At 45.2% G+C, this 22,899-nt stretch overlaps 1 protein-coding gene across 8 annotated transcripts in view; it reads right to left on the bottom strand.

The window, feature by feature from the left end:
- CDK15 (cyclin dependent kinase 15) overlaps positions 3,461-22,899 on the bottom strand; it is a 104,943-nt gene continuing 85,504 nt past the window's right edge. For 5 of the 8 annotated variants that reach the window (XR_002339420.1, XM_021076193.1, XM_021076187.1 and 2 more), the window contains 3 exons: positions 19,000-19,139; positions 7,363-7,504; positions 3,461-4,303 (listed from right to left, as the gene is read on the bottom strand). Coding sequence is in view for 7 of the 8 variants with exons in the window: in XM_021076193.1 (XP_020931852.1) it covers positions 7,395-7,504; positions 19,000-19,139 (250 nt within the window). In the remaining variant the exon portion in view is untranslated. The remainder of the gene's footprint in view (positions 4,304-7,362; positions 7,505-18,999; positions 19,140-22,899) is intronic. The other 3 variants (XM_021076189.1, XM_021076192.1, XM_021076188.1) reach the window with 2 other exon arrangements.

Below are 22,899 nucleotides of genomic sequence, written 5' to 3'. Positions count from 1 at the left end.
GACAGGTGAAACTGTTTAACTCTTCCTGCTGTATCAAAAGGAGCATCTCTGAGCTTTCAATGTATGTATTTGTCGCCCTGTAGCAGAGGGCCAGCCCCTTTGATCTGTAAGAAACCTCAATCCCTTAAAGGGACTCTCCCTGTCCCCTCTCTCTCATTTTGGATTATTCTCCCTTGTGCCCTGGTCCCCGTGCCCCCTATTCTCCTGGCAGCCCTCCCTGGAGAGTGTTGCTTGGGGTCGGGGTGGGGAGAGCACAGGCTTTGGGGACGGAAGTCCAAGCATCAAATCCTAGCTGCTGAAATTTGACCGTGTTCTTCTCTGTGAGGTGTGGAATACTTACATCTACCTCTTATCTTGTGAAGAGGGTAAACAGGATTAGATCTGTAAACGAACAGATGCAAGCAAATATTTACTTCAAGATGATGCTTATTTATTTATTTGCTTTTTGTCTTTTTAGGGCCGTACCCGTGGCATATGGAAGTTCCTAGGCTAAGGGTCAAATTGGAGTTGCTACTGCCAGCCTACGCCAGAGCCACAGCAACATGGGATCCCAGCCAAGACTGCCACTTCCCCACAGCTCATGGCAAGGCCAGATCCCTGACCCACTGACTGAGGCCAGGGATGGAACCCACCTCCTCATGGATATTACTCAGATTCATTTCCGCTGCACCACAACAGGAACTCCTGATGTTTCTTTTAAAACGTCGTGGTACTGTGATAATCTATATGGGAAAAGATTCTAAGAGAGAATGGATGTGTGTGGATGACTGGGTCACTCTGTTGTACAACAGAAATAATCACAACCTTGTAAATTAACTATACCTCAATAAAACGTAACCACTCCCGCCAAAATAAAATAAAATAAAATAAAATAAAATAAAATAAAATAAATGTTGGGGTAGAGTTAAACTTAACAATAATTTACATGTGATCTAATTCCCTTCTCTGGGACACCCATCTTATTCCTTCATTTCTACCATCCACAACAATTAGCATTATCTTTTGTGGGCAGCCAGACACACCATTAATTCATATTTTGCTTAAAATACCAGTTTCCTCCAAGTCACAGCCTTACTTAATCTGTTGACATTTCAAGCCTAAAGTGTGTAAGAAATTAAACCAGATGAAATTTGATGGGAATAAATGTGTGTTGACTCGATGCACATTAGTTTGCTCGTTTTTTCTGGGGGGATTTGGGGTTTGTTTTTAATAGACTTTCTTTTTAAGAGCAATTTTAGGTTCGCAGCAGTATTCAGGAGAGGCTACAGAGATTTCCCATAAACCCCCTCCCTCATCCATGCACAGCCTCCCATTATCAACATCCCAGAGCGCTGCATTTGTTACACTGCATGAACCTATGTGGACTCATCGTTATCATCTGAAGTCTGTTTTACATTAGGCTTCGTTCTTGGTGTTTTATATCCTCCGGGTTTGGGCAAATTTACAATGACATATATCCATTATAATATCATACATAATTTTCCCATCCCCAAAATCCTCCATGTTCTGTCTGTCCATCACTCCTCCTCTCCTGACCCCTAGCAACCCCTGATCTTTTCACTGTCTCTATAGTTTTACCTTTTCCAGAATGTCAAATCGTTGTAATCATGTCATACGTAGCCTTTTCAGATTGGCTTCTATCCCTTAGTCGTACTCATTTAAGGATCCTCCATGGCTTCTGTTTTTTTGCTACTGCATCTGTGGCATGTGGACGTTCCCAGGCTACAGGTGAATCGGAGATGTAGCTGGAGGCCTATGTCACAGTCACGGCAATGCAGGATCTGAGCGGCATCTGCCACCTACGCCACAGCTTGTGGCACCCCACTGAGTGAGACCAGGGATTGAACCCACATCCTCACGGAGGAGATGAGTCAGTTCTTAAGCCACTGAGCCACAATGGGAATTTCCCTCCATGTCTTTTTGTGGCTAGATAGCTCCATTTCTTTTTATTGTTGAATAATATTCTATTGTCTGGATGTACCGTAGTCTATTTATCCACTCACCTACTGAAGGACAACTTCAGATGTTTCGAAGAATTGGCAATTACGAATGATGCTGCTATAAACATCTGTGTGCAGGTTTTTGTGTGAACATAGCTTTTCAGCTCCTTTGGATAAATACCAAGGGGTTCTATGGTAAGAGCATGTTTAGTTTTGTAAGAAAGCTTCAAACTGTCGTTTCAAAGTGGCTACACCATTTTGCATCCCCACCAGCAATGAGTGAGAGTTTCTGTTGCTCCACATTCTTGGGAGCACCTGGTGCTCTCAGTGGTCTGGCAGCTGATCTTTGTAATCGGTGTGTAGGGGTACACGTTAGCTTCCATATTTTGTGGGAGTTCCCATCGTGGCTTAGTGGTTGACGAATCCGACTAGAAACCATGAGGTGGCGGGTTCGAGCCCCGGCCTTGCTCAGTGGGTTAAGGATCCGGCGTTGCCATGAGCTGTGGTGTAGGTCGCAGACAAGGCTCGGATCCCGCGTTGCTGTGGCTCTGGCGCAGGCCAGCAGCTGTAGCTCCAATTGGACCCCTAGCCCTGGAAGCGGCCCTAGAAAAGGCAAAAAGAAAAAAAAAAGACCTCAGTCTTTTGAATTATGATCCAATGCTAAATATCAGCTGCCTCTTTAAGAGTTGTGTATCTTACAGAGTTGATAGGTATGATTATAGACACTGGAGACAGCCAGACCTGCAGTTTGTGCCCTGATTCTGGTGTACTACCATGGCGGAGTTAGTTAATTTCTCTTAACCTCAGTTTCCTCTTTTACAAAAGGAAAGCAATAAATGAATAATAATAGTACTTACGTCAATGAGTTGTATAAATAAATTGTGTGCCTTCTCTGATTTTATTCAAGCGATTAGTAAAAACATTTGACCAGGAGTTCCCCAATGGCCTAGTCGTTAAGGATTTGGTGTTATCACTGCTATGGCTTTGGTTCGATCCCTGCCCAGGGATCCACATGCCACAGCATGACCAAAAAAACCCCCCAAGCAATAAACAAAAATCAAACAAACCAGAACACCCCCCCCAACCCCCCCCCCCCATTTGACCAGAATAGGACTCAGGACTGAACCTTGTACCACTCCACTGCCAGCCTTTCTCTAGGTTGTATAACCACTGTTCTTTGAGTGCACTTAACTGCTTCATCGTCCAGCCCACACAGTTTCATCTTTCAGGTATGTCTGGATAAGCTTTATCAAATGCCTAAAATCAAATACTCAGTGAAGATAGATTTCTTTGGACTATTTGTATGCATTTTTCCTTCTTCCATCTCAAACTCTGAGTGCATAGGTACTATCTTAAACTCCTCTCTTAATTAGTTCCTCCTTGTTCTTCTAAAGGATATATAGAGGTCTCTGGTTTCTAGGCTACTACATTTCCTGAGCAGATGATCCCTAGATGAAGTAATTTGAGTTTCCCTGCTTCTTTTAGAAGGACCCATTGTTGAAAATGAAACACGTGTTAGCTGAGACAGATCTCTCATTTTATTTGAGGCTTATGTGTGTGCACACACGCATGTGTGTCTGATGGTGCAACAGGACTTAAATTACAACTTTGGAGCTCTTTGCTCTTATCTATCTATTCAGTATCTCTGCCATCAAATCAGAGCTGAGATTCCTCATCACTTTGCTAACATCCCAGACAATTAAGACTCAGTAGAAGGAGACAGTTTGAAATTTAATCCTAACAGCAGCTTAATCCGAACTCCTAAAATCTGGCTGGGGTGGGGTGGTAGGTAATATGTCTTGATAATCCAGTTAGTGAAGGAAGAAGTGCCCCCTAGGACATCATAACAAAGAGTCTTAAGCAAGTCCTTTTGTTGACAACTTTATCCAAGAAATCACCTTCCCCAGAGACTTTTCTAAACTTTAGACTTCTCTCCTTGCCACAGAAGTCCTTTTGTTGGAGGAAACTGTAAGTGAACATAGGATTGACAGCCTCTTCAAGCACCAGCTCTGTCTGCAAAGTTTCACTTGTTGGTTTTCCATCTGTCCCGTTCTCCTTCTGGCCCAGGGGTCTCTCTATCAAATAAAGAAGTGCCTGAAATTATTCAGAAGTCCTCTTCCAAGATGATTTCAGTCTAGGTCTAATTTCTGAGCCAATCACTCTTACATTCTAGGCAAATGACAACTTCAATAACCTGTCATTGCTTTTTTCTTCAAGTATTATGTACTGTTGCCTTCAGCATCATATTTACAATATTTCATTGCACAGGTGATGGTATAAAACCCTTGGTCCAGTGTGGAGTTAGAGTTGAAGCTTCTTAGTAAGCGGAAGCAAATTAAAACAGAATCAGCAGTAAAGGAGCCCTGGAAGTAAATGAAGAATGAAAAAAAAAATCAAAATAATGAATCACGTCTTACAGATTGAGAAGGAAACTTGTGAAATATTGCAAAGCTCTTGATCGAACTGTATACATACTGATAGAAAAGCTGATAATAAATTTTAACACAGGTCTCATCTCACCCCTGGTAATAAGAACTAAAAATCAAAATAATCCAAATCTGAGAGTTCTCATTGTGGCTCAGCACAAACAAACCCAACTAGTATCCACGAAGACTCGGGTTCAATCCCTGGCCTTGCTCAGTGCATCAAGGATCCGGTGTTGCCGTGAGCTGTGGTGTAGGTCACAGACTCAGCTCAGATCTGGTGTGGCTGTGGCTGTGGCATAGACTGGCAGCTGTAGCTCAGATTCAACCCCTAGCCTGGGAACCTCCATATGCTGCAGGTGCGGCCCTAAAAAAGACAGAAAAAAAAAATTTATCTCCAAATGTACAAGCTATCGTACCTCACCACACCCCAACTGTTCAAAACACTCCAAGCTTTGGAATAATATGTGTAAAGTGCCTGGCATATGGGATATACTCAGTAAATTTTAGTTCCATGTAGACATTAGTATACATTTTTTTCCATACCTGCAACTGACATTTTGAGGATCTTTTAAGAGTCTTAATTTTCAGGCATGCCTGCTAGTTCTAAGTCCTAATATCCCAATTTACATTTTGAATCTCCTGAAAAGTGAATATTTTAACATAAATTCAATTTAGTGGAAAAGATTTACAGGCCCCAAGTGTCCATGTGATTACTGCTTTTAGTCCCTAACTCCGGCACTCCCAGGCTCTGCTGAGCCCAAGCCAGTTATTAAACAGTTTAATTGCTCCAGCTTTTCCCTATTGTGGTTCTCCTCCTACGGCCTTTATCGCCTTACATTAGCACCAAGGGCCTGGGGACGGCAGCGATTACGCCAGCCCTCGCTAAATCTGCTTCCTCCTTTCTTCATTTGCTGGCACAGGCACCAAGTTCGTCACGCTGCTTTTAATTGATTTTCTATTGTGACCAATCTACATCTACAGGTAATGATTCTTTGTGGAAAGTGACTGTAGTTCAGAGAGACAGGGTCCTCTCCCTACCTTCTGGCTGCTTAGGAAAATAAGAATAACAACAACATGGAAATAATTGTTATTTCTTATGGGGCGACCACCATCTGAGACCACCATTTGCATCATCATTTTTGATAAGTTAATGAAGGGCAAATCCTTCCTGTTACAGAATATAGCTACAGTACACTCTATTCTCATAGCTATTGGGTTTAAAATGGCATAATCGCACAGTAAAATCTCTGCTCTAGAAAATATTTTACTTGAGAGATACCATATTATTATTTTCTTGCCTATTGTAATTCTAATTGTATATTGTCAAAACATAAACTTTGGTATTTCATAAAATGCTCTTGAGGAAAAGCTATAATTTTAAACTTCCCTGATTTTTCCAAGTTTCTAAATACAATGATCTTAGAAGATTCAAAAAGTAGATATTCTTTTTTTTTTTTTTTTTTTTGGCTACGTCTGTGGAATTCAGAAGTCTCCATATGCCTCAGGTGTGGCCCTAAAAAGATGAAAGACAAAAAAAAAAAAGCTCCCAGGTCAGGGATCAAACCCACACCACAGCAGTGACCTGAGCTATAGCAGTGACAATGCCATAACCTTAACCACTAGGCCACCAGGGAACTCCAAAAGGTAGACTTTCCTTTTTTCTTTTTTTGGCCTCCTATGGCATATGGAGTTCCCTGGTCAGGGATCAGATCCGAGCCGCAATTGTGACTACAGCTGCAGCAGTGCCAGATCCTTTTAACATACTGTGCCTGGCCAGGGATTGAGCCTACACCCTGGAGCTGCAGCGGGAACTCCAAGGCAGATATTCTTGATGTGTACATGCCTTTAACAAAGAAATCGGCAGACAGCTGAATCCTGCCATGTGAATGACGTTGGGGCAGGGGTTGGTGGTGCAGGGAGAAGGCCAGTTGTTACCTTCTAGGCCCCAGAAGTTCTGTTTGGAAGCAGGGGAAGCTGTGGTTGCCACAGGCATGGCCAAATTATAGGCTAATGCCTGTGGTCTGGGATATAGCGTGGATACAGTCACCTGCAGGGCTGTGGCTGACTCTGTGCATGGGTGTCATCCTGACACCTCCATCTAGATCACTGTCCCCTCCACCCACAATGGAAGGCCTAGGATGAGGTATGCTCTTGTAACATCTAGAGATGTCTGTACTAAGGTGGCTTTTGGAATTGTCCCACCCGGCTTCCTGTGCCTACCCGCAGAAGTCCTCAGGCTATGGTAGCCTTGGAGAAAATCTTCCATAGCAGCCCTTGGTCCTCAAGATTATCTTGGAAGGCAAGGCTGCCTGGGCTGATGGAGGAGACTCCTGAGAGCAGCTGAGTCTGTGACATTTGTGGTTGACTCCTCCCTATCACGGCCTTGTGGTTTCCAGATCTCCCTCTGGAGAGGACTCCCTGTGGGAGGCAAAGGGTGTAGCCTAACAAGCCTGGAGCAGTGATGACTGGATTCCTATCAGCCCCCGCACCCACCTCCTGGGCGGAGCCAGACTCAGCACCCGGGGGCAGGCCGGTGGCAGTTGGCACCATTCTGGTGACCAGCCATCCCGGTTTACTCAGGACTGTGTTAGTTTTAGCACTGAACAGCCCACATCCCAGGACACCCCTTGGTCTGGAGCAAATGGGGACAGCTGGTCACCCTGACCTCTGATTTTGTCCTATCAGCTGAGCGTGAGAACTAGGTAATTAAGGGAACTTGGCAGGAGGCCAGTGAGGTCCTGTACTCCGATGTGTCAGCTGAAGCCCAACGATGACGTGTAAATGCCGTCTGAGGAGCCGCATCACCCCTGTGGGAGCAGGAGAGAGGCTCCCCGGCAGCCTCCTCTCAGCCTGAGAGCCCGGGTCTCTGTCCCTAGAGCGGGAATGAAGAGCCAGGCACCAAACAGAGGTGCTCTGAACCCATGAATCAGGTTTTCGCTGGACGGTGATGGATTTTCACCGCTTCCATAAGGAGCCTCACTGTTGGAACCGCTTACCTGGAAGATCTTGGTGATCTCGCCCTTTCTTTTCACCAGCATTTGCTAAACTCGGCCGGGTGATGACCTTTCCGGTAGGAAGCCAAAAGGTCACACATTTCTGGCTTTAGCCTCACCCCTGAAACTGTAAACAAAGACTCCTCTGTAGGGAAGAAAAGGGGAAAGCACCAACATATTATTTCCTGCGATCTTTCATGGTGTATTTTTTATGCCTGTTGTAGTATCTGTCACCCAACGAGACATCAAAACGTCAGCCAGACTTAGCCAATAATTTATACTGACTCATGGATAACTCACTCCACTGAGGAGCTGTCAGTGCCTCCTAGTCAACTCAAGGCGTATTTACCAAATGAACACTTGGGTAGGCATTATGCTTAGGGTTGAAGATGGTAAAAACAGGAACAGAACTGGGACCCCCCCCCACACACACTAAGAAGGGCCAGAAGTAAGGTACAGACAAAGAATAATGACAGCCCCTGTTCTAAGTCACCCAAGGAGCACAGGAAAAGCAGGGACAAGTGCCTTGAGAGCCTTGAAGGATGACCCTCAAGGAGGATATTCCTGGCTGAGGGATCAGCTTGAGCGAAGGCTGGAGGAAGGAAAGAGTTTGAGAGCATTTCCTGGCCTTGCACAACCAGGGCAAGACAGACTAGAAGATAAAGTTGGAAAACTGGGTTGGAACCAGATGGGGAAGGACATTAATACCAAGCCAAAGAGTCTGGACAGGAGTTCCAGTGATGATAAGCAATGGGCATCATGATGGGCTAGATACATTTTGGCAAGTTTCAAACTCTGTTACATTAGATACATTTGGCAATCGATTTAAACAGACTCTAAGGAGCAATTTCTGTAAATTAAAAAAAATATTGGAAATAGAGGTGTATTACCTGAGCCCTCTGATTCATGTACTTGGTTAGCTCAGAATGCTGAGAGTTTGCGTTTATATACATGCCTGTGTTAGTTAAATGTGTGTTGTTCCTGGGTGCTTACTAGGCTAAAGCTATGGGCTGAGTCCTCCAAAACTTCACCTTGTAAGGGGCTCATCTACAAAATGGGGATAATGGAGTTCCCGTCATGGCGCAGAGGTTAATGAATCCGACTAGGAACCATGAGGTTGTGGGTTTGGTCCCTGCCCTTGCTCAGTGGGTTAAGGATCTGGCGTTGCCATGAGCTGTGGTGTAGGTCGCAGACATGGCTCGGATCCCGCGTTGCTGTGGCTCTGGCGTAGGCTGGCAGCTACGGCTCCGATTCGACCCCTAGCCTGGGAACCTCCATATGCCGCGGGAGCAGCCCAAGAAATGGCAAAAAGACAAAAATGGGGATAATAAAACTTCTAGGCAAATTGCTCTAAGTTTAAAAAAGAAAAGGTATGACAAACATCTTGGGTTATTTCTGATATACGATGTATTTGTAATAACTAATAGCCACTGTTACAAGCATCAGCAGAGATACCATCTGAGAAAAACATCAAGAGGCAATGGCTACACTGTCACCAAAGCACATCCACAGAACCTGCTCAGGACATCCTTCCACTTGGGCACTGCTTTCCTAAGGCTCACAAGCTGCCCAAACCTAGGTTGCTCTATTCTTTTTCCCTTCCTTCCTTCCCTCCCTTCTCTTTTAGGGCCCCACCCATGACATATGGAAGTTCCCGGGCTAGGGGTCAAATCTGAGCCACAGCAATGTGGGATCCAAGCCCCATCTGGGACTCCCACTGCAGCTTGCAGCAATGCTGGATCCTTTAATTCACTGAGTGGGGTCAGGGATCGAACCCACATCCTCATGGACACTATGTTGGGTTCTCAACCTGCTAAGCCACAACAGGAACTACCAAGGTTGCTCTAAATATCATCCAATTTGGGGTTCCCATAGTGGTTCAGTGGTTACTGAATCCAACTAGGAACCAGGAGGTTGCTGGTTCGATCCCTGGCCTTGCTCAGTGGGTTAAGGATCCGGCGTTGCCGTGAGCTGTGGTGTAGGTCACAGATGCAGCTTGGATCTGGTGTTGCTGTGGCTCTGGCATAGGCTGGCAGCTACAGCTCCGATTGGACCCCTAGCCTGAGAACTTCCATATGCCTGAGGTGCAGCCCCAGAAAAGACAAAAAGACATAAATAAATAAATATCACACAATTTAACAAAAAAGAGAAGTTCCAGCTTTGGTGCCCTGAAAGCATCAAATGTCTTAATAATATTGTTTGCTGGAAGATGCTCACACCCAAAGGGAAGAAATAAACCTGCAAGGCTGGCTCTGTCTTGGTTGCCTTGGATAAGCTGTGCGCCTGACTCCTTCGGTGTGCAATTACACATTTGCTAGACTGGAAAGGGGAGATGTCAAGTTTGTGGGTATGCATAATGCATTTTCCCAGGTATATTATAATGTGCAATTTTGTATTCTACTTTCTTTTAGCTCATGTCATAGCACGAACAGTCAAACAGTTCAAATAAACAGTGCAGATTAAACTTTACAGATAACTCCCCAAGGGACTCAAGGTCCAAACCACCTTGGGCACTTCCCTCAGGGAGAAGTGTCCTCTTGCCTTGGGGACAGTGGCATGGAGATTTCCTTCCAAAGCAGCAGCTCCCCAATAGCAAGGAGGGATGGAGGAGGTGGGGGAGAAAGAGAGAGAGAATGAAACAGAGCGGGAGACAGAGAGAGGGAGGGAGAGAAAGAGACAGAGATAGGAGGAGGGAGGGGAGAGACAGAGAGACAGGGGCAGGGCGGGGGGGTAAGGGCGGTGCAGACAGAGAGAGAGAAAAAAAAAACATTATGTGGCAGAACCATGTTGGGAAAGCGACCCGTTAATCAAAGGGATTCCAATTTGGCTGTGGACTGCCTAACTCTCCTTCCCAACTCATAGAAAAAGAAAAAGAAAACAAGAGGGGAAAAAAAGAAGGAAAAAAAGCAGCAGAGTGGCTCTCCGGCAGCAATCTCACAAATGCAAAACCTTCCATTCGCTGACTCCTCATTAGCTTACTGAATCTGACAGCATAATTACTGCAGCTGCTTTGCGCTTAGAATAAATAAATACAAAAGTGGGTGTTTAAAAAAATTTTTTTTGAGAAGGGAAATTCAGTCATCTAGACAGGAGGACAAGTTTATTTAAAACTTTTAGATTCTTATGTATTTAGATCATTTCGGAATGAGATAATGAGATAGTTGTCTTTCAGTCTAATTGAGTTCCTAAGCTCCTGGCTGTTGGCTGTCACCGCTTTCAAACTTTGCTTTAACTTTCCTTCTTTAGAAATCTGATCCTGGTGTCTCCATTTACTCTTCCAAGGCTGATAACCTGGTGAAGGCTCGGTGCACTGGAGTGCAGAAAGTGACTTAATGGGATTGCGGAGCTAAAGAACCTTTCACAGGAAACAAGATAATCAAATCTCTCCTACTTGCCTGTAATGGCTGAAAGAGAAAGCACGAGTTGAAAAGAAAGCTTGGAAATTAAACCATCATTTCGAAATGTCTTGTAGTTCCCTTGTCACGTGGTTTTTGTGCTACTCTTACACATCATCAATCCATCAGCTGGAGCTGCTTAGTGCATTTAATTATTCAGAGTGCACACAGCCTCTGTGACTGCGCGGTAATTTTAGCTTATGTGTATGTATATAGGCTTCATATCTTCAAAGCCCAGAGGATCACACAGTACTTTAAATTGAAGTTGCTAACTAACACGGAGTGTGCTTAAAACTCTGACTAGGGGCACAGCACATATGCATTTCCGATTAAGGCAGATGATCTTTCCTTTTAAAATTAATTAGTGCCTATTTATCTTTTCCTCTCCCTCCCTCCTCTCATTCTCCCAGGATCGCATTTATAGGAACCCTTGAATTCAGTGAGTTAAAAGCTTTATAAAATAAACATTCTGTCAATCTGGGGTATAGGAAACTAGTGTTAACCCATTGCACAGGTGGAGAAACTGAGGCTTATGGAGGCCAACAATGCATGTGATGCTGGGGAAAAAGAAGAAAACTCAAGTTCTTTAAAGCTTGATCCAGAGTTTGGACTCCCTGTACCATTTGTCTCACCTCATCCCTTTAAACAGTAAAAGCAATATAACACCAACATTAAAGAATACTTTGGAGTTCCCATCGTGGCTCAGTGGTTAACGAATCTGACTAGGAACCATGAGGTTGCGGGTTCCCTCCCTGGCCTTGCTCAGTGGGTTAAGGATCTGGCATTGCCGTTGCCATGAGCTGTGGTGTAGGTTGCAGACATGGCTCGGATCCCAAGTTGCTGTGGCTGTGGCATAGGCCGGTGGCTACAGCTCCGATTAGACCCCTAGCCTGGGAACCTCCATATGCCGCGAGTGCAGCCCTAGGAAAGACAAAAAGACCAAAAAAAAAGAGAGAATACTTTGAAAAAAGGAAAAATTATCCACAATTCTTCTCAACTAGAAGAGCATTTTTATTTTTGTAGCCTACCTTTCAGTTTTGTTGATATGCATACTACATTTCCATAGGTGCATTATAATATATAATATGCAATTTTGCATTCCAATTTCTTTTTTCTTTTTCTTTATGGCCACACAAGCAGCATGCAGAAGTTCCCAGATCGGGGATCAAACCTGTCACTGAACCGAGGCCGTGACAACGTCAGACCCTTAACCCACTGAGCCACAAGAGAACTCCTATCCTACTTTCTTTTAGATTGCGTCATAGCATAAACATTCCCATACACTCCTGTGAATTATCACTTAAAATAGTTGCATAGTACTGTGTGCTGACTCAATATAACAACATTTATCCAACCAGTTCTCTTATTTTGAATATTTAGATTGTTTCTTTTATCTTTATTTTAGAATTTAAAAAAAATTATAGATAACACTCCAATGAACATTTTTATGCATCTAGAGTTTGTTGTTGTTGTTTCTGTTCAGTTGTTTCTTTGCATAATTTCCAGGAACCAAAGTATAGGGCTAAACCATTTTTATAGCTCCTGATAGGTATGGCAGAATCCTTTGTAAACGCTGCCCCACCTTATAACACCATTTATAGAGAATCATTCTACCACAACCTCCCCTAGCACTGGGAGTCATTAAATTGAGGGGGAAAAAATAACTACTTTAACAGTTATTTGTATTTATTTAATCACTAATTTGGCTGTCTATTTAATCCATGTGTTGGTGTTCTCTTTTTGTTTCCTTTGCGTAAATTGCTATTTTATGCCTTTGCCCAATTTTCCATTGGGATCCTGATATTTTTCTTACAAACTCGAATAAGACAAAAAAAAAAAAAAAAAATCCCTGCCATTGATTAAGAAATTTTAAAACCCAAGGGTGCCTGTCCCAGCCCCCCCCCCAAAAAAAAACCCCAAAAGAACTAAAGCAAAATGACATTGAGGGTTAAGGAAGAGATCAAGGGCTTAAGTCTTTATGATACATAAAATTAAGCCCTCTTAATTGTGAGATATTAAACATGCTACCTAGGGACATATGGAATCTTTCCTGAGAAGGCTTTAAAATAAACATAGAAGACGAGACAATGGGAAGGCCACTGGACTAGGAGTCAAGATCTTGGTTCTAATCCTGGTTTTGCTACTAAATTCCCATGTGATCTTTAGCAAACAGCCATGAGGAGTTGGAAGAGAGTGGCTTGGGAGTCTGACTTGCTGTCAGATCTTGGCTCTTCCACTTACTTGTAGGACGTGAAGCAAATTCCTTAGTCTCTCTTATCACAATTTTCTAATACATAATGTGAGGATAATAACAGCCTCATCAGTTAGTATATAGATTAAATGGGAATTTATGCAAAGCACAGAGATGCCCAATAAATGGAAGCCACTATTATCCTCCTGTGCGTGTGAAGAACTCATCTCCATAATGAAGATATGCAAGAGCGAGTCCTGCGAACCTTTTCTTGTCAAAGGGTCTCCAACTCTTTCCTGAAGCATTTAACTTTATTTGGAGAGTCTTTCAGCCCATCATGCTAACAAATTTAACCAACACGAGGGCTTGGTAGGGCTGAGGGACTTGGTTCACCCAGACTTTTCCTACTCACGCAACTCTATGCAACACCATAAGCCGTGTCTCAGCTCATCGCCTTGTATTCTAACGTAGGAGAGTGGGCTGAGGACAACATCGAGCATGGAAGGCGACCAAGTGTGTTACGGAGGACACTTCCTACCTTGCTTGTTACGTACGGATTAATGGAGGATTTGAAAGGGAGAGACAGTGGTCTGAGTTAGGTTATAAACTCTTAGAAGCCGAATAGGGTCAAAATCTCCCTTCCCTCTTCCCTGCCAAACCCGACCTCTGAACCCTGGCCTGTAGAATGACAAAATATTCTGACTAAACTTTGAATAGACTAGACAATAAAAACAATAAACAGAGTAGATTTGAAATCAGCATACAAAGAGCTAAACTGAGCTTTGCTAGAACAGGTTAAGAATGTTTAAATCATTGCCAGAAGACATATGATGATAAAGAGTAAAGCCTAGGATGAAATATGAGTCAGGGGGTTCCCATCATGGCTCAGTGGGTTAAGACCCCAACCAGTATCCATGAGGATTCAGGTTCGATCCCTGGTCTTGCTCAGTGGGTTAAGGATTCAGCCTTGCCGTGAGCTGTGGTGTAGGTCGCAGACACGGCTCTGCGTTGCTATGGCTGTGGTGTTAAGCCAGAAGCTGCAGCTCCGATTCGACTCCTAGCTTGGGAATTTCCATATGCCACGGGAATAGCCATAGGAAAAAACAAAAAAAAAAAAAAAAGAAAGAAAGAAACCTGAGTGAGGATTGTCCTATTATTATTAAAAAGACACCTTCAGATGATAATGGCATTAAGAAGAGGACGGCCTTCCTCTCACTGGAGATCTTGCCTCCTTAACCATCCAGACCCCATCATCTTTCAAGACTCACTCACAAAGCCAAACTGGACCCCCACAGCTGGAGTTGAATCTCACCTCCTTTGACCTCCCAGAGCACTTCACACTAGGTCTGCAGCTGTTTATATACTTGACTCACTGCCTTAAGGACTGTAAGCTCTTTGAGGACAGAGTCCATGCCTAATTCATTTTTGTACCCCTCAATCTCATATCTGAGAGACCCTCAATAAATCTTCCATGAATGAACTGAACTCAATTCTCCCACTACATTAGAAACCTGAGTCTAGGATGGGCCCGTAGTCTCAGCGATAAGCCAAAGAACTGGAATAGGTTCAGAGTAGAATAAGGAAACAAAATAATTAAAAGGTAAAAGAAAAAGAATCGATATTGGGTGTGTGGGTGGTTGGGGGGGAGGTCAAAGGAACTTAGAGAAGAAAGCTTTGGAAAGTGATATCAAGAGATCTTCAAGTGTATTAAAGAGATAATATCGAAAAGAAGGCCTGAAGTTCTTTTATGGGAGCAAAAAAACTGCTCAGATTTTAATGGGGCCCTGTGAATAAAATCTGCTGAGACTACCAGAGTACAGATACTAGGGTTGTGTGATAAAGGGTAGTGATAAATGCCATGTCTTCTTCCATCCCTACAGGGACCGAAGTCTATGATGACAGGAAGGACTCTGGTAAATTGCTTTTGCAAAATTACTTGTGAAACAATTGCAAGCTTTTAAGTTTCAGGAATTTTTTTTTTTTTAAGATGCTGAAACTTAACTTAAAGGAGAAGGGGGATTTAGTCCAGGAAGGAATGGGAGAGACTCAAGCCTGGGATTTGCAAAGCAAAATGGGACCAACGCACAGAGAGAGACAGCCTTTGATGTCGTTTCCATCAAGGACCAGGGCTTAAGGACCAGACTCTTAAATCACGTGGCATTTACTGCCCAAGATAAAAAAACTACTTTTGTGGATCAGTGTCTGTGGTTCAAAATGGCTAGGTTCCAAAATCAGTTTTCACTTTCCAAGGGTAACATGTGGAAGGCTCCCTGCAAGAATGGGGTGGGGCCAGCCTCTAGAAGGGGCAGCTTAATGATCTTCTGCTCCCCCCACTCCTGAGTCATTAAGCAGCGTTCCTTTCCCTGAGCCCAAGTTCATGCTGAGGGCAAAGGGAATTAAACGAAGAAGCTGAACCTGCAGCTAAGATTAGAGAGCTGCCAAGGGCCTAATTTTAGGTCCTAGCTGCCCCAGCTGACGTCCGGCTCTGCTGGCTCAGCCATGAGGACCACAAGTGTGGCCGTAAGCTGATGACTGAGTGGGTAGAGCGTCTCTCCGGCCATCTGCAAAAGCAATTAGCTTGCTGCTGGGGGTGTTTTCAGAGAGACTACCCATAATTTCTCCTTCAACAAATGTTTCTTCAGGTGTTCAAGAGTCAATAAGGGAAAATGTCAGCGCTTGGCAGAAATTCCCACATGCTTGCCATTCTAGCATGCATGCTTCTCCACTTAAGAATGCACTCGGAGGGAACTAAGCCTAAAATTCCTGGATTTTCATGGCAAGTGATCCCCTGGGTTCCTCTGGCCATCAGCTTCCGACCACAACCTAGGGACCTCTCGACTTCGTGAAAACGGACACGGATGGATGAGAGTGACCCCTGCATTTTGGGGGACTCTGCGCCACGCTTCCACTGGCATTTAGGCTGTCCTTCCCCTCTTCACACGGTTCCTAGCCTCAAGTTTCATGCTTAAATTGTCTTCGTCAGAGGGCAGACAATAAGAGCTGGCATCTCCCAGATCAAAGGGGAAACAGAATATATTTTAAAGTGACAACTTTGTTATCCTGAAACCAGAATAAAACCAGAATAATAAAAATGATACAAATATAACTCCCTAAGTGATTCCAGGCTGCCGCCAGAGAGGAAAATTTCTTGCATCATTATGCCAGGGAAACTCTCTTTACAAACCACTCACAAGAGCATGTCTTATTTTTGCACAATTCTTGTTTCTGGGCAGCCACCCCGAGTCTGTGTCCCTGCGGGTTGGGAAGTGTGATAACGGCTGGCGCTCCCAGTCTGCAAAGGAGGCTCTCAATAAAGGCTCATGGCCACAGATGATGGAAAAACAGCTGGCACTGCCAGGCTAAGGGAGTGCATCCTTAAAATCCATGGTCTTGATGAGGGCCACTGTTCTCAAGGCGCACAAACTGGCCCTGGTGGCTGCTCTGTCTTCCTCTGTTTTTCCTTTCAATTTTCCTGGTAGCTTTGTTTTCCCTGTCTTCTTGTCCATGTCCTATCTGTCGATCTGTCTCTCAACCCACTTCTGCCATTTCTGCCCCCGCCCCTCACACACACACACACACACACACACACACACACACACACACACACACACATACACACACACTCGATCTGCCCCCCTTCCCCTGTCTCTTGGCGCTGGCCCTTTCATCTTCTCCCTCGGGGATTCGAGATGTCGCTGCAGGAAGTGCTTGTCGGCCGAGGCAGCAGCAGCAGAGCCCTGTGGCTTTGACAAACCTCATTTAATTGGGAGGAAGCCAGGAGAATTTGAAAGAACTGAAACATCCACGAAACTCCTTTTATCAGGCATAATTTAAACTCTGCATGGAAAAACCCCTATATGTATAAAGAAAAGTCAACTTCCCTCCTGCTGTGAGCACTCCTCGTCTCCCCCCCAGCACAGGCAGGCTCCTGCAAGATTCCATCTTTTCATTTTTCTAAAAGTGTCAAAGTAGATTTGGGCTCTGTGGCTGGGTGAACAGAGAAGGAATACAGATCGGTTTGGTCCCTCTCATAGACCCACATGTGCAAGTGCTCTCTCTCTCTCTCTCTCTCTCTCTCTCACACACACACACACACACACACACACACACAGAGTCCCTCTGATGGTGGCTTTGCTTTAGGTGACCAGCAAGAGGCAAAACCCAAGTTTCTAACTACACATCAGTTTGCACCGGGATTGTTTTCTCCTAATTACTCTCCTTCAAGGAAAAGCCGTGCCCAGAAAACTCTGAAGATTCCCAGTGGTTCTCTACGTAGAATAATAGAAGAGGAGCCCCTGGGAGAACTTTCTTTAAATGCAGAGAGGGTGTGAGTGTGTGTGTGTGTGTGTGTGTGTGTGTGTGTGTGTATCTGTCCTCCCCCAGTGTGTATACTTGGGTGGAGTGGTACTTAGAAGTCCCAAGCCTGAGAGAAGAAAGCTATGAAGGGGGGGATGTAGGAGCTCAGACTGGGAAGGTGATAGCGGATGGGAGTTGGGGAGGGGTGGGGATGAAGCTGGGAGTGAGTACCAGAAAGGGACTAAGAACTGTAGGTCGCCTGGAATGTCTTTTACTCTACCCACATGCCAAGCCATTCTACCCACATGTCCCTCCCTTGCTTCCAAATTCCACTCCAGAGTCACCTCCAGTCTAATCCATCTTACTTGAGTTATTCTGGTTCCTCCAAAGAATTGCCTTTAGCACACACATATTCTCTGAACATCTGCAGCTGATTACACACAGACTTTTAGCTGTTTAGATATGATTTGTGCTAATATGTGTACGAGGGTGTCCTGTTTCCTCTTCCTCGCCCTCTTTTCCTCCCACTTCATGGGATCTTTGAGGTCAAGGACAAGCCTTTTTTTTCCCTCCAATTTTATCACACTTAATATGTTCTTGACACTTAATGGCAACTTAATAAATACAGCTGACCGACTCTTTTCACAGGGTTAAGTAAGACATTAACCCCAGTTGTATGATTATGGTTATTTTTGGAGATCCTAAGTGACTCACTTTCATTAAAAAAAAAAACAAAAAACAAAAAAAACAACCCACAAGAAGTCCCAAACTAAGAGCTTAGGACTGATGCAGGACCACGTCCCGAACACTGCAGAGCTGCATCTGCAAAGCCTGGAGACTTGGTCCCCGTCATGTGCCACTGTCTCTTGGACAGAAGCTCCCACCGCATCCCCTTTCTCACTCCACTCCACCCATCTCAGGACCCTCTTCGCAATCTGAGCCCCCTGGACTTTCCTTAATGGCTTTTTTTCCTCTCTGGCTTAGGACTTCAAAAAATTGTTCTCAGTTGAATGGTGGATGTTTTCAAAGAAATGCCACCTAAGGAGGGTCCCCCACAAACAGGCGGGGCCATGACTGCATTGCCCACATCCTCTGAACAGCCTCTCCCAGCCACATTCTGAGAAACAGGAGGAACACTCCAGCCACATGATCCCTCAGCAGTTTTCAGATTTGGAGGATGACTTCAGGCCCAGGCAGCAAAGCTGATTCTCAGGGTAACTTGTGTTTCCCGTGGGCGTCCAGCCTGGCCGGACGCTCCACTCGCCCCATACCCCACCCCGTGCTTCCTTGGGCAGCATCAGATTACCAATCAAGACAGGCCAGCTCTCCTCTCCTGACATATCCATGTCACCTATCATCTTACTCGCTGTGGAAAAAGAAAAGGGGGTTGTTAGGAACTTTGGTTTTGCTTCTCCTGGCAGATGCTGGCGGAAACAAACTCAGAGGAAACTTTCATCTCCTCTGATTTCTAAGTCTAGGTGTGTATATGGGAAAGGTTTGGATCATTACAAGCAGGTCTGTGTCATCTCAACCCTCGACTTTAGAGTTTTAGAAAATCTCAAACAAAAGGCAGGCAAGATGTGGTCCCCATCCTGCTTCTCCCAGCTCTCAGCTTGCAACTGGGTGCAAAGTTTACGACTCCAGTGCTCCGAGAAAACAGACACTGAAACTTATATGTGTATGTGCACGTGCATGCACACGCACACACACGCGCACACACGTACGTGCACACACGCACGTGCACAATAATTCGCTCACCGTCAGGAAGCTGGTGCAGCTGAGCTGGCAGCACACTGAAATAATCGTGAACCAGCGCTTCCTGGGCGGACACGCGGTCTCTGGGAAAGCCTTTCAGCATTTGGGAGGCCAGGTCTTCCGCTTCAGGAGCCCTGCACAACCTGGAAAAGCAGGAAAGAAAAAGGGTGTCTGCAAAAGCATGGGGGACAAAAGAAAAGTAGCGGAGGTGGCTAGAAGAGTTTCAAATAGAACTTTGCTGGGATTAGTAAAGTTTGGCAAGTAGAAAAATACCACCCCCCACCCCTGACACTCTTCCCTGTCTCATTACCAAGATGAGGGGGAAATGTCAGCATTCTGTCATTCACCCCCCGCCCCCGCCTCCACCCCCACTCCACTGCAGCTCTGGGTACCTTGTATACATAAAGGACCTGAAACTATGATCACAGAAACAGAAATACAGAGCTAAGGGTTCTTCTCTAAGGAACACAGTAGCCCCCAGCAAGCAGAAGAGTCCTGTTGGAAATATGCTCTAAGGGCAGCAAGCATAGAATCCTGGAAGGGGAAGAGGGAGAGAGGAGATTCTGGAGGGCGAAACTTGAGTGGAAAACGCCCTTATTCACAGTGTTTCTGAAGCTCAGCCCTCAGGATGATTCTCTAAGACTACTGGCTTTGTCTGAGATGGAGCACAGGACAGAAAGAACTAGTTCTTTAAATTACAGTAAGGACGACTCCTCAAGCTGGCCTTATGTTGAATTATAAATTTGGATTTGAGCAAATCCATTAGCTGAGCAACTACTAGGTGGGTGGTTGGATCTGGGAGATACAGGAAAGCCTGCCTTCCGGTAGCTTGATCCACTAGAGGAGCCAGACACTAATCAAATGATCACACAAATGCATAAGTGCAGCTATGAAGAAAAAGGTTCCGATACCTGACTTAGGAGAGGCTCGGGGAGGACTTTCTTGAGGAAGCAGCATTTGAGCTGAGAGCTAAAGATCTGGGGCAGGAGAAGGGCAGGCTTTGCAGGCCCCACAGTGGGAGGGAGAAGAGGGATTTTAAAGAAGGGAAGAAAGGCCAGTTGGCTGGCCTGGGACAAATCAGAAGAGAGGGGCCTGATATAAAGTTGGGGGGCAGGGGAGGGTGGAGGCTGAACCTGCAGGCCCTGTGGGTCGGCATGCTTCCTATGTACTTACAATGTCTAAAAGTCTTTGCTAATCTAGCCCCAGTCATTTAAGTACACCCAGCTCTAGAGCCCACCGACAGGTTTGCAAGTGGCAAGTACGAGACAGAAAACTGTGCTGATCCCGAGAGGCAATTAACTGCAGAAGTGATGGCTGACATTCAGAATTAAGTTGCATGGCCATGCACCTCCCCAGTTAAGCCAAACCAGATGGGCTTACGTAATGCCGAATGTATACATCAACGTGAAGTGACAAACACCTTTCCTCCCCAGGTGCCATGATGCAGTGATGCTGGAAGCCCTGGCCCAGAGTGGGAATTTGCCTTATTTTTGCATAAGATTTATATAGAGAACTTTCAGGTATTTGATTCCTGTGACATAAGACTGTTTCTACAAACAGATGACTTTCCCTTTAAACTCAAGAGTAATTACTTCATAGATTTAAGATAGAGAAGAAATTTGCAAAGTCCCAGTCCTTGCAAATTTCCAGGCCAGTTAGGAGAAGGGAACCAGGGCTGGAGGCCTGCTTTGTAGTTTGTGGCCAGAAGGGCTGGCAGGTCGTCTTTCCATGTGGGGGGCCCTGCTCAGGAGCATGTTGTCAGGGCCAGTGAAATGAGAGCCTGGAATGGAGAAACTGGTTCAAATCAGTAGGGCCTAGGATCAGTCCGGAAGGAGACTCAGGGAAAATCTTGTGAAAACAATTCTAGGCATTCCATTCTCGCTATAGGGTGGTGGGGTGGAATGTATGCCAAAATTAGGGGCCTGAACCCACTCTCTGAATTTCTGAGGGGTAGGTGCTCATGGTGAAGGGGGAGCGATGCATCTATAAGCATCCACCTCCACTCTCCCACTCCAATCAGGTTTTCTCTGCATAGTCCCAATCATTGGTCCATAACAACTGCATTGGTGCTGAATTTCTCTGTAGATGGGGCTTAGGAGCTGCCATCTGATTGGACAAGGAAAGCTAGAGGGTGTTAGCAAGCCATACATACTGTTTCTGTTTAGACTGTATTTATGGGTGGCTGGGGAAGCCGGGAGAGGCTGGTGGAGCTTACAGGGGTAGCAGGGATACACATAAAAGAACAGGCCACTTTCACCAGACAAATGAAAGAAGGGAGAATAGAAGCTAGTCAGTAACAGGAGGACTTCTTTTTGATGACTTTCCTAGTCAGCTAACCAGCCCTCCTCTCACCCTTCCCAAGAAGTTGGATCAAGGCTTTTTGTGATACTGGGATTCATTTCAATCTCATGGCCTCCAAACTATGACCACCACCCCTTCTGCTCCTCAGATGGCAGAGGCGGTGACCAGGGCAAGAATACAAAGGAAGGCTTTCTTGAAGTTCTCATGGGTCTTAAAGCAGCTGCCTACTTCCATGGCTGCCCCCTCGGCCCACACCAGCGGTTGGCCCCAAGATCAACACCAGGGGTCCAGATCACATTATGAGGGTCTACAGGCTGGGGTGGGCCCAGGATGCCATAAGAGTCAGCCCCAGTTTGGGGGGGGGGCTGTGATGGAGCTCAGGAGAAGCCCTCAGCGTGAGAGGGGTTACCCTGGGCTGGGGGGGGTGGTATCTTTGCCATCTGAGCCAGTTTCATGTTGGTCTTCCCTGTATTAACCAAATACGTGCCTTCCTGACTATACACCTTTGTTAGCAGCACGCTTAGCAGGACCACCCAATCTGGACAAGCATTCTCATAACCGCCACTTTGCTATTAGCACAGTGCATTCGTATTTGGGAGCTAAGAGCCCTAGGAATACAGATGTGGCTTCTTGGGGCACAAATGTTAATTTACTTCCACGTTGGTATCATTCTGTCCCTTGCTACCATCTGTAATCCAGCCCACTCTCCACGGTCTTCATTGTCATTTCTACAATTTGCCACCTCCTCCAACTCCTGCCAGAACAGTTCTTCACTGCTTCTTCAACCCCTACTTTGGAAATGAAAGTTGGTATGCAAGGTAAACGTCACAAAATCAATGTGCCGGCCAGCACCTTTCCATCCAGGCTAAATGTTAATCAATACTATTTGTTAGGCTTGTGAGATTAACTGTGGAACATGCCAGGAGTCCCTTACAAAGCTCGGAGAACCCACCCAATTCATGAGTCTGTTAATAAAGACAAGGAATCTTCTGGTGAACCTCTCCTTCTAGGAACATTTCTACAAGTGAGACGTGTTCCATTGCCAAAATACTATGTGTTTTTGGTGGAATACTTAGAAAATGAAGAGAAAGAAAATCAAAGCGGAGCTCCTGTTGTGGCTCAGTGGTTAACGAATCCGACTAGGAACCATGAGGTTGCGGGTTCGATCCCTGGCCTTGCTCAGTGGGTTAAGGATCTGGTGTTGCCGTGACCTGTGGTGTAGGTTGCAGACGCAGCTCGGATCCCGCATTGCTGTGGCTGTGGTGTAGGCCGGAGGCTACAGCTCGGATTAGACCCCTAGCCTGGGAACCTCCATATGCCACAGGAGTGGCCCTAGAAAAGGCAAAAAGACAAAAAATAAATAAATAAAAATAATAAAAAAGAAAATCAAAGCAATTCCATCTCTCTGAGATGACCTCTTTCACTCAAAGATAATCACCATTGCTTTAGTGTTTACTTCTTTAGTCTTTTATTTTTAGGCAGATATATTTTTTGTTTTAAAGGAAAAAAAATGAGGTCACACTCTACATACTGTTTACTTTTTGCACCTGACTATCCTGCCCATCTTCCCAGGACTCTGAATAGCTTTAATGACCACACAGC

Source organism: Sus scrofa, chromosome 15, assembly GCF_000003025.6.
Source record: "Sus scrofa isolate TJ Tabasco breed Duroc chromosome 15, Sscrofa11.1, whole genome shotgun sequence".
NCBI classification, from domain to species: Eukaryota; Metazoa; Chordata; class Mammalia; order Artiodactyla; family Suidae; genus Sus; species Sus scrofa.
The sequence above is the reverse complement of the archived record's forward strand: the minus strand, read 5'-3'. Positions and strand labels throughout refer to the sequence as shown.